The sequence below is a fragment of the Fukomys damarensis genome, unplaced genomic scaffold (assembly GCF_012274545.1).
Source record: "Fukomys damarensis isolate Sample0158 unplaced genomic scaffold, DMR_v1.0_HiC HiC_scaffold_37, whole genome shotgun sequence".
Classification (NCBI taxonomy): domain Eukaryota; kingdom Metazoa; phylum Chordata; class Mammalia; order Rodentia; family Bathyergidae; genus Fukomys; species Fukomys damarensis.
This window is the reverse complement of record NW_022900949.1, coordinates 4,354,549-4,366,908: the sequence shown is the minus strand read 5'-3', so window position 1 is coordinate 4,366,908 and position 12,360 is coordinate 4,354,549. Positions and strand designations below refer to the sequence as shown.

Below are 12,360 nucleotides of genomic sequence, written 5' to 3'. Positions count from 1 at the left end.
CATGTCTTTCGTTATGGTCAACATCTCTGTAATTCCCCGAGAAGCTATTTCTGCTTTAATTTTTATCTAGAACCTCATTCATCTGCTTTAATACTTCTGCTATTACCACTTCAGGGAGTCTATGAGTGTTGGTTTTTAAGTGTTTCATCACATTTCCCCCTGGGTTTGCCTTTGATAAGCTGGATGTTTGGGGTTGCATTTTGCTTACATGTCTTCTCATTTTCTATTTAACTTCTATATTTCTATTTATGTTCAAATTCTGGGTTGATGCTTGCAAATTGCTTATGGCAAATAGCTTTATTGCTAGTATTTAAAACCCTTAAAAATGACTACTCAGAGATGTCTTCCAGTTGTAGCTATTTCTTTATTTTGAATCTGTTGTAAGATCCTACCACTCTAATTATTAAGCATGAGAAGTTGCTGTCCATATGGCCTACCCCTGGATCTTTGGCATTGATCTATAGTATTGTTTATGACCTGTAGGCTATTTCAGTCTTGGCACAACAGAGAGAGCATTCTAATAGAACTACATGTTATCTTGCTAAAATATTATGATCAGCAACAACGAAAGCATCAGCCACATCCAGTCACTGCAGTCTGCTGTGTTCATTGCTCTATTCCATTGAAAAGATCCTCCATGGAAGCCTCTGTGGTCACCAGTATTCCCACAGAATCTGCACTCCCCCTCTCCAGTGAGACAGAGCTCAGGGAGAAAGCACTGTTTGCTGTTTCCTTCTTCTTTGAAGTCTCTCCTGGTATGGTGGGCAAGGTGCTTCCCAGTGATGTGTTTATCAGCAATTAACAAATGTTTATTAAATCCCTCCCAGATGTGGTCTTTGGCCTCGCCAGGCAAAACAGTCTTCTGGCACCTTTAGATTCCCAAGAATTGTCTTGATGATTGTTTTTGGAAGAAAACACTGGGTGGAGATATTGAGTTCATGGTTTCACTATCCATAAACATCTGTACAGCAAAATAATGTCCTAAGTACTGAATTAATCATTTGAAGGATCACAACCCTCAGTCATACTTTAAGAATAGTAAAAGATGAAAAGGAAAGACAGTTTTCTGCAACTCACATCAACCGTATCCAAACTTCTGTAGTATAAGACATAGAGAAAGGATCATCCAAGTTGGATGGAAGAATTTCAATAAGGTACATTGACTTAGACCATACCTCTGGGGCTGCAATATTAAAACTCAGAAATAGGAAATCCCTTGAAAAAAGTCTGATTTTCATAGACTGAATCCTTACAGGTAACTGAACACCAGGTATTGGTCTGTTACCCTGGAAAGGCAGACTTCATCTATGGTCAGCCTCACTACCTATTAAGTATATTGGCTTTGGGCTCCAGAAAAACCTCAGTGACAGAAAAGCATCACAGCAGTGGGAGCTGTGCCAGAACTGTGCCAGCCTCATTGACTATGAGGCTTTGTATATACTTCGGTGCTCTGCCAGCCTCAATGGCCATACAATTCTAGCCTGGCACTTTACTGGCAGCAGTGATCTGAGGCTCCACACCCTTCCTAATGCTACATTGGTCCCAGCAAAGCACACATAAAGACCACACCACGTTGGCTGCTCAGAATCTCTGGACAGACTTTCTTGGAGAAGCAATAGAAGGCAAAGCCATTCTGTTGAATGTGCAATTTAAGTAGCCCCTTCTTCAAATATGTACACCTTGATGGATGACTTCAAAGTTAATGCCAACCAAGGAAATATAGCAGAAGTGAAAAGAAAATGCTCTGGTGTGACTGAAACCACAGGGGAAAATGTAAACTGCCTCATAAAAAATTAAGCTAAATATTTTAGAGAGGCCAATCAAACAGAAAAAGGCAGAGAAACATTTCAGTGAAATGTGCAAAACATTGAGCAGAATGAGAAATTCCACTTCAATTCTATTAACTCATGAGGCACATAATATATTGGATTATTATTATTATTGTACTCGGGATTGAACACTTGCGAAGCAGGGGTTGAACCACTGTGTTATATCCCTGGCCCTAATATGTTGGATTCTTGAAAAATATTCAACTCATGGCATGCATTCCTCCATAAAAGTGATAACAGATGAGGTGATGCAAAGGCTAATATTTTTAGATATAACTTTTGCAAGATATAACTTTTGTCACACATAGGTATAGTTTTTTCTGCAATATAAATTACTATATAGAAAATGAATGATTTTGAAAAACAAGAATATTAAAGAAAATGTATAAGCAAGAACTTATCTCCCATAAATTTATCAATATGAAATGATTTCTAAAATCTCCAAATATTGTTAAGAGATGGTTCCCAAAACTGGTTCTCTACAGAAATTAAAATTTTTTCAGGGGATACCTATGACTTCTTCACAAGAACAAAGGCAAAACAAAACATTCTTGAAAGTGATAGAACTATGTTCACCTGCCATTGCTTTCAGACACATACAATTATGAAAAACTCACTTTGTTATATTTTTTGTGCCCCAGGGGAGATGAAATGTTTGGCAAATGGGGAAAAAAAAAGAACAATTTATTTAATGAGGAGATCTGAGAATTCCAAACTCAAGACTGTAGAAAATTTAAGAAAGTCCCACGGTATCTGTACTCGAATGGTCTGAGCCTCCATGCAAACCCATGCATGTGGGCTTCCTGTGCAAAGAAGGCGGCAAAGAGCAAGCTTCAGTGACAACTGCTGGACAGAGTCTGGGCATCACAGGGAGGGCAGGTACAGTTAGAAGGTGGGTAACAATCTTCCCCTTTCAAATAATGACACTGGGAAATTCCTATATTTCTGTAGATTATGAAGGTAAAGTATGTGCACTTTGGAGGGCTTTTATACCATTGCTTCTTTTCCTGCTTTGTTCTATTTTCTTCACCTCACTCTTTGGAATTTAAAGCCCTTCTCCAATAAGAGGTATTTCCTGGAGGGTTCCAACTCTTATCTCTAAAGTATAGACTCCTTTCAGAATTTCTGCATCCAGTTATTCATTTATCAACTACTCACCAAAGATCTATTATGCATGAGCTATTAGCCATTTTTTTCTAAATTTATTTAGGAATTTCTTCAGTGTTCTGTTATCACTGGAAATTTGAATTACCGATAGGCTGCATCCTATAGGATTGTAGTTATCACTTCTCCGTGTTTCTAATACCACCAATCGATAATGTCATTATTTCTGATGCTCCATGCTGAATCTAAGTTTTTTCTCATTTTATCAACCCCTTTAAAGGGTAAGGAAAATATTGTGTGATTGAAGTTGGAGGAGACAGCATTTGCGTGTTCATGAATTTAACACACAGTAGCCTTTTAATGTAACGATCTCCTGTTACATGTGGTTTGAAATGGCTATTAATGATTGAGATAGGGAATTGTCCTTGGTTTCCTTATTTACCATTATTCTCAGCCCTGGATAATGCCCTGAGTACTGTCGGTTAAGTTTTGTGAAGTGCAGATTAGATATTATGGCTCTGGTTTTAAATTCAGTTTATTGACCTAGGTGCTCAAGGAATTATATTTACAAATATCTATGTCCTTCATTCCCACAGTTGGTTTTGCTTGTAAGTCTGGTACTTTTCGTGGAGAGTAGATATTAACACATTTTACCTAATTTTGTTAGTCACTTATACTGAGGCTTATAATAGGTCAGACGATTTCTATTTTGCATCATAGTGGACATTTTGGTACTGATGTTCATCATACTTCCAACAGTTTGATTTGTCCAGTATCCTCACAGTGACAGGCCCTATATAATTACCTGGAGAGGTACATGATGAGGCAAATCTCAGACCCAGAAACAAGCATGAATTTACTAAATTTGAGAGGGTCATAAATAAGATTTTAAATGTTACTCTTGACCTTTTTTCCCACTTGGCCCTAATCCCCTGCTCTCCATCATACTTGTCTCTTAAGTCTCCTGTGCAAATTTACTCTGTGTTCAAGCAATCACACATTCCATTCTCTGAACCTAGAGTCTTTCCATCTTATTTACTTTCCATGATTAACAGTGAGTCATCCTTCCTCTCACATGCCATACATTCTTCTTTCAGGGAAGACCCTCCTATGTATTCCTGCAGCATACATTGATTCTCAGTGACATTGTTCTGCTTGGAAGTAATAGCCATGCTTTAGGTCTTGATAGTATTGGCCTTGGTTATCATGGGGATGCTAAACATGTATCTCATCTTTTTTATTTTTCTAGAGTGAATTGGTTTATATCACTTTTGAATATTTTAATGAAATTCATCAACTACACATTTTGGCCATTGAACCTGGGATTTTCATTCAATCCACTCCACACAGGAGCACACATATAAACGACGACAATCATACTTGTCTTCTGTTTGCTTTTAATTGTGGTGTAGGTTTGTTTACTCTTCTTATCAATGTACTGCAGAACATTTTCCTCTTGGAAGACTAAATCCAGCAGGCACTCTCTGAAAGAAAGTCCTATAGGGATCCTCATTAGATAGGAGTGCTGTAGGGCAGTCAAAGAGGTAATACACACATAATTATATGAAGAATTCCATTATTGATGGTGGTCTCAGTATAAGAGTTATATTGATAAGAGATATACATTCAAGTGAGACTGACTCAGTCATTTAGAACAGAAGCTCAAATTATTAAATGCCCTTTGTAGGTACAAGCACAGTATAAACATTGGACCACGTCATGGAAGTTTGCCTTCATTCCTATCCTGCAGCGAATTCTTACAACTCCTGCTGCAAAGATGAGGTACCTGTGCTAAAGAGAATTTCAATAACTTACTGAAGAGACATGGTTTTTTTTTGGTGGTGCCCAACTTCGTTCCAAAAAGTCTGATTCAACATCTCCTTTCTAAAGTCGTGGATGTGACTTTATATGGGACGTATAGACCCAAAATATCACACTGGAGGAGTTCTGAAATAACTTTAACAGTGATAATAACAAAAGTAACTGTTGTCATTTACCAAGACTCTGCACACAAAGGCAGTTTAAAACATTGCAAGTAAGATGACAGCAATGCCACAATTTTATAAAGACACAGTAAGGTACTAGAGAGACGTACTTGGTTAGTGTGTAGGGTCAAGTTGCAGAATAAAAATGATTTGAATTCAAGATATATTTCTTGAATATATCATAGTGCTTAAAGAAGCATGAAGAGCACCAAGATATGAATTCAAGATTTTTTGAATGAGCTATGTCTGAAATTAACTAATGCATGTAGAGTTCAACAGAAGGATTATTGAGTCAATGATAAAAGAAATTTTCACAACTTAGAGAAAGTCTTAATAAGTACACACTTTGAAAGCGAAATGGAGGGCCTCATGGCTGGGGCATCATTTAGTGGCAGGAATCAGTGCAAAATGGAATAGATAAACATTCATGAATGACTGTGTAATGTTCCGACTAGCGGAGGTCCTGAATGTCTGCTCCTGGAACGTTGTGCTTTTCCTTCCTTCCTCAGGAGATACACCAGCTACATGGGAGCAGAGAACAGGACAGGTGCATCACACTTCCTTCTGCTGGGCCTCTCAGATGATCCTATATTGCAACCTCTTCTCTTTGCACTGTTCCTGGCCATGTACCTCATCACTGTGGTCGGAAACGTGCTCATCATTGCAGCTGCCAGCTCTGACTCCCACCTCCGCACCCCCATGTACTTCTTCCTCTCCAACCTTTCCTTCATTGACATCTGGTTAACTTCCTCCACGGTCCCAAAAATGCTGGTGAACATCCAAACAAAGGACAAAGGCATCTCTTACATACAGTGCCTCACTCAGGTTTATTTTTTCAATATTTTTCTTGGCATGGATAGTTTTCTCCTGACTGTGATGGCTTTTGACCGCTTTGTGGCTATCTGCTACCCCTTGAAATACACAGTCATCATGAACCCCGAGTTCTGTTGCCATCTGCTTCTGGTATCTTGGGTCATCATGTTCTGGGTCTCCCTGATTCATATTCTACTACTGAAACAACTGACCTTCTCCATAGGAACTGAAATCCCTCATTTCTTCTGTGAATTGAGTGAGATGCTCAAGGTGGCCAGCTCGGACTCCCTCATCAACAACATCTTTCTCTATGTGATGACTGCCGTGTTGGGTGTGTTTTCTGTCACTGGGATTCTCTTCTCCTACTTTCTCATCATCTCCTCCATACTGAGGATGTCCTCTTCTGTGAGCAGGTATAAAGCATTTTCCACCTGTGGGTCTCACCTCTGTGTGGTGTCCTTGTTCTATGGGACAGGATTTGGTGTGTACCTCAGTTCTTCCACCACTCTTTCTACCCAAAGCAGCACTGTTGCCTCTGTGATGTACAATGTGGTCACACCTATGCTGAACCCCTTCATCTACAGCCTGAGGAACAACGAAGTGAAGGGGGCCACGGCAAGACTCTTCAGCAGAGCAGCCTCCTGTCATCCATGGATCATTGACCTCTGAACTAAGTGGATGTTGTGTCCTCTGAGCGAAATGTAAATTTTATTTTGTGGTTGTTTGTATTCTCTAAGGGTTATGTTTAAATTTTTCTTTTCCCCATGACTCTGCTTTGATGTACCTTTCTATTTCTGTGCCTGCAGACAAATCCTAGTAACTTTCTGAAGCTTTTGCTACCTTTTATGATGCATAAATTTCCAAACTTGGTGAGATGTGTTACAGGCATTTGTGAGATGTTCAACTAGGCATAAAGAGCTTATATCAAGTGCTGGCATGTTTTCCTCAAAAATTCTTTGGATATTACTGTACCTCACCTCAATTTGGTTATGTTTCTATTTTTCCCAAAGATATAGAAGGAAAGTCATCAGAGAAAAAACGTTTGATGTACCAAGACTGTACTTATTGTTTCCCATGGATATCTTCCTTCTAAAATTGTTCTTTCAAATATTTCTCTCATTCATATAATTACTGAAAGGAACAGACTGAAATCGGAGAGGACCATAACTGGAACATGACATGCTTCTCTCTGCTCTCCCACTAGTTATAATAACAAAAATTGGATTTTAGACTGCAAAGGTGGTATCTGGCTTTGAGAGCAGCTGCATTCATATGATTCATAGTGCTGAAACGTGTAGCTTAACTTGAGAGATAACTTCATCGCTTGTGATTCAATCATTTTTCCTTCCTCCCTTCCTCGCTTCTTTCATTTTTCCTTTCTCCCTCACTTCATTCCTTCATTATTTCGCTTTTCTTTAATGCATTATGAGTTTATGTTAAGCTATTTCTCATTTCTATACCGAATGATATTTCATTATAAATTTATGTTACAATTTGTCTGCAAATGAAACAATTGCTTCACAATACATTTCTTAAAGCCTGATCACATTGGCATGCAATTTACGGTTATATTATTAAAAACTATTTCAATGGCACATATAGGGTGAGCTCTATTACAGGGCATTATTATTTTTGACTTTGTGAGAAATCTACAGACTGTCGTTCATTGTAGCTTACACATTTAAAATTGTAATCCAAGTTCTGATTTCATCACATTCTAGCTGGAGTTACACATTTTCTATTTTATTTAATTTTATTTTTTGAGTTTCTTGGTACTTTTTAGGTCTATGGTACAGTAGAGTTACATTCATCATTGGAATCTTGTACCTTTACATGACAGGTCTTTTTGCTCATTTTTCCCCCATACCTTGGCCCGCCCTTCAGACCCTGCTATCTTCCCTATTTACAAATACTTTATTTCCATTTTTTCATTTTTTCAGGTTTTTTTTTCTTTTCCCTTATTTCCGTTCCCCTTCCCTTCCCACTTCCCCAGCACGTTTAGCCCTTTTCTTCCTATTTCACATTGTCAATTATACCATTAGGATATGTTGTACAATTATAATTTTTCACAACAAAGTATTCAGTATTTACGCGTGTGATATATTTATTTCACTTAAGAGTGTAACCTCAGTATGCATCCATTTTCCCATGAATGTCTCTAGTTTCTCATTCTTTATGGCTAAGTAGTATTTCATTTTATAGAAAAACCACATCTTCTATATCCAGTCTCCAACTGATGGGCAAATGGGCTGTTTCCAAGTTTCAGCTATTACAAACTGCTCAGCTATGAACATGGGTGTGCATATATTACTGTGGTATGATTCTTTTAATTCTTTTGAAAAGATACCCAGCAGAGGGGTGGCTGAGTCAAATGGAACCTCTAATACCAATTCTTTGAGGCGTCTCTGTATTGATTTCCATAATGGAATTTTAAAAATAAACTTTTATTGCAAAATGGCATACATAAGACAAATGGAAAAGCAAAATCAAACAACTGGAAGTCATTTTTCTTCCCTTTTTTGCATAACACATATTTATCATGAAGAAAGTATCTGACAATATCATAGATTGTACTTTTCTTTCTTACTTGTAACATTTATTGTTGTGATAACTTGTGCTCTGCATGTTCTGCCCTTCTCAGATGATATTTCATAAATGCTTCAAGCATTTCATGAGAGAGCTTTCTACTTTTGTCAAGTGTACATTTTATTATTTACTGTATTCTCCATAATGTACATTAGATAGCTTGAAAACCTTAACTGAACTCTTGCGTGCTTTCTCCAAATAACATCTGATTCTGCATACCACAGCCTCTCTTCCTCATCACTTTACACTGTCCCTAGGAAATATCCTTTCCTCTGTGCACATATAAATGTGCTCATGTGGTGGCTTTCTATTTATACCTGGTGTGTTTTACTTGATTAATGGCTATAAGGGTTTGTCAAGTTGTAGCAAAGCTCAGAATTACTTTTTTATGTGTGTATTATTATGTTGCATTGTGTCTATAAATCACATATCATTCTCGATTTTCTTAATAAGGAACATTTTGTTGAATCCATAAAATGACTATTGTGATTAGTGTTGCCACAGTAATTGGAATATACATATGCATTTTTAAAAAATTAAGTTTATTGCTGCATTTTAGATAATGATCACTTTAATCATACAGAATTTATACCTGTGCATGATATATCTTGATTCTAATTTTTCCCACTCCCCTCCCCTCCCTTTAGCTCTTCTTCCTGTCTTTATTGACAAAAGCTTTGTTTCTGCTTTCTCTTTCTGTTCTCATTTTTCCTTCTTCCTCTTCCTTCTTTTCCTCCCTCATGCCTCTTCCCATTTGGATATTTTCTTCCTGTTTCACATTGTCTATTATATTTCACAATCTATTTATACTTTCTATTTGTCACAAGCGGGAAATAACACATTATTTGCACGTGTGTCCAATTTACTTCACATACACGTATGGTCTCCAGGTACATCCATTTCCTTAGAAATAGATCAAGTTTGTCCTTTATTGCTGAGTAATGAAATGATACCTTTTAAAAAATCTTGGGCCAGAGATAAAGCTCAGTGGTGACATTTTCTGCCTCACAAGCACAAGGTCCTGAGATTTATTCCTGGTACATAATAATAATAATAACCAAATATGGAAAAACACGTCTTTAATATCCAATCATCAGTTGATGGACATTTGTCCAAGATTTAGCTATTGCAAACTATAAACATGGATGTCCATATGTAACTGCGGTGTGATGCTTTTAATTCTTTCAGGAAGACACTGAGAAGTGGGGTACCTAGCTCAAATGGAATCTCTAATCCTAGTGTTTTGAGGAATCCGCACACTGATTTCCACAGTGGTTGCACCAATCTACACTCCCCCTAACATTGGAGATGGGCTCCTTTTTCCAAACAGCTCCACCAGCATTTTTTACTGGCTGATTTCCTCAGAGAAAGAAAGCTAAGAGAGACAAAAGGGGGACCTAGAAAGTGGGTTAACACCCACCATGGTTTTCGAAGGTGTGGTTTCTTTTTGTGTCTCAGGGACTGAGCTCAGGACCTTGTGCTTGTGAGGCAGGCAACAAAACCACTGAGCTAAATCCTCGGCCCTTGGCCATAGATATTGGCTGATTTCTTGAAATAGCCATCCTTTGTGGAGTGAGGTGGACTCTCAGTGTTGCTTCAATTTACATCACAAATGACCTGTGATAGTGAACATTTTATCACACATTTGCCAGTTTTCTTCATGAAAGTGTGTATTCACCTTGGATGACTAGTTTTGGACAGTGTCTTTAAATGTGAGGCATTTGATTTTTTCCTGTTCTTTGTAAATCTTAGTCATCTTTTGTCTGAAGAACAGCTGGAAAAGAACGTTTTTACACTGTTTGTTGTCGCTTCACTGTCTGTGATTGCTTTTGCTGTGTAATGCATTTTGAATAAGATGAAATATCACGTCTTGATTTTTTAAAATATTTCTTGTGCGGTTGGGATTTTATTCCTAAAATGTTTGCCTACATCTATGCCATCTATGTCACGAGTTCCACCTATTTTTTCTTCCAGAACATTTAGTGTTTCCATTACAGTATTTAGATTTTGGATCCATTTTGATTTTGGCTGAGTACATGGTGAAAGACATGGATCTAGTTACGGTCTTCAGCACATAGTTATTGTTAACTGTTGTCCCAGCACTGTTTATTACAAGGGCTGTCTTTCTTCCAGTGAAAATAATTGCCCCCTTCTCAAAGGAAAGGTGGCTGAATATATTTGGAGTGTTTTTGCATTTCCTAATCTGTTCCACTGATCCTTGAGTCTACCTTATCTGACAGTACTATTCTTTTAAAAATCATATGTATAGCAGTAGCTTTGTAGTATTTTTCAGTTTACAAATTGTGATGCCCGCTGCCTTCCCTTTGTTGTACAGAATTTTTCTTTTTTTTTTTCTTGCGATTCTAGGTACTTCTGGTTCCAAATGAATTTTAGAAATGTTTTCTCTACTTCTAAGAGGAATTCTGGTGACATTTTACTGGGGATTGCATTAAATCTGTATAACAACTTTGGGAGTATGGCCATTTTTTACTATGCTGTTTCTTCCTACCCACAAACAAGGGTTATCATTCCATATTCTGGTAACTTCTTTGATCACTTTTTTCATAGTACTATAATTTTCAGTGCAAAGATCTTTTACTTCCTTTGTTAGATTGATTCGCATTTCACTTTCTTCGCATTTTGTGAATGTTGTGGATTCTCTAATTTCTCTCTCAGTAAGTTTCTTATTTCTGTACAAGAATGTTATTGATTTTTTAGTTTTGACTGTAGCAGCTATGCAATTGCATTTAGTTATTAAATCCAGAAGTCCTTGAAGGATCTTTTGAGGTTTATTATGGTAGAGTAACATGTCATCTGCAAATAGTTACAATTTAACTTCTTTCTTTCCCATTTTCATTCATTTCTACTGTTTAATTCATCCATCTAATGTTTCACGAGGTATATTCAATAGGAGGGATGATAGTAATGTCCTTGTCTTCTTCCTGATTTTAGAGTGAAAGTTTTCAGTTTTTGACCATTTAGTAGGATGCTGGCTGTTGGTTTGCCATCGATGGCTTTTATCAGATTGAGATGAAAATGTCCACTTCAGTTTTCTGTAGGGTTTCATCCTGAATGGATGTTGGACTTCAACAAATATATTTTCTGCATCTATTGACATGATCCTGTGATTTTTGTCCTTGGCTCTGTGGATATGATATGTTAGATTTCTTGATTTGTGTATTTGAAACCACCCCTGATTCTCTAGTTTGAGTCCTACCTGTTCATGGTATAAAATCTTCATCCTTTTCCTTCCTAATAGCATGGATTTGAATCTTTTCTTCTTATTATTTGAATAAGATTGGCTAAGGGTTTACAAATTTTATTTCATCTTTCAAAGAACTACTTTTTAATGAGTTGATTCTTTGTATTATTTTCTTAATCTCAATTGCATTAATTTTTAATTTTAAAAATTGCTCCCTTGTGTGAGCTTTGTGCTTGCCAACTCTTTCTACAAGTTTGAAGTTCAACTTTAGGGTGTTTTTTTGAGTTTTCTCATTTTTACTGGTATGGGATTTCACTGTTATCAGTTTCTCTGATACCCATGATATCTTTGTTTCCCATAAATTGTGGCATGTTATATTGGCATTACTGTTTCATTGTTGAAATTGTCTAATTTCTTCTTTAATTTCATCCATGACTTGGCTGTTGTTCAGGAGGGTGTTCTTGTGGTCTCTTTTGACATTGGTTTTCAATTTCATTGCACTATGGCCCAATAACATGAGTGGGATAATTTACATTTCTTAGCATTAACTTAAGCATGTTCCATGAGTCTATTTTGGAGAATATCCCATGTGCAGTTAAGAAGACTGTGTATTCTAATGATATGGAATGGAATACTCTAGACAGCTACTGAGAAAATTTGATAAAATGTTTGGTTCAATTCGGATATTTCTGGGTTGATTTTTCTTTTCTAGTTGACGTGTCTGTGATAGTGTAGTATTGAAGTCCCCCACTACAATTGTCTTACTGGTTATTTTATTTTTCATATCTGTTAGTATTTCTTTTATATTTTTACATTTGTTAGAATTGCTGCATATATATAT

General features: G+C 37.0%; 2 protein-coding genes across 2 annotated transcripts in view; both read left to right on the top strand.

Annotated features, from left to right (window-relative positions):
* The window catches only part of LOC104860580 (olfactory receptor 7D4), a 152,991-nt gene that overhangs the window by 132,919 nt on the left and 7,712 nt on the right, over nucleotides 1–12,360 (top strand). The window lies entirely within an intron of this gene.
* LOC104876913 (olfactory receptor 7D4) lies at nucleotides 5,414–6,420 on the top strand. Its single transcript, XM_010645150.3, has one exon. It carries the CDS (start codon nucleotides 5,444–5,446, stop codon nucleotides 6,398–6,400), a length of 957 nt encoding a protein of 318 aa, XP_010643452.1. The 5' UTR covers nucleotides 5,414–5,443; the 3' UTR covers nucleotides 6,401–6,420.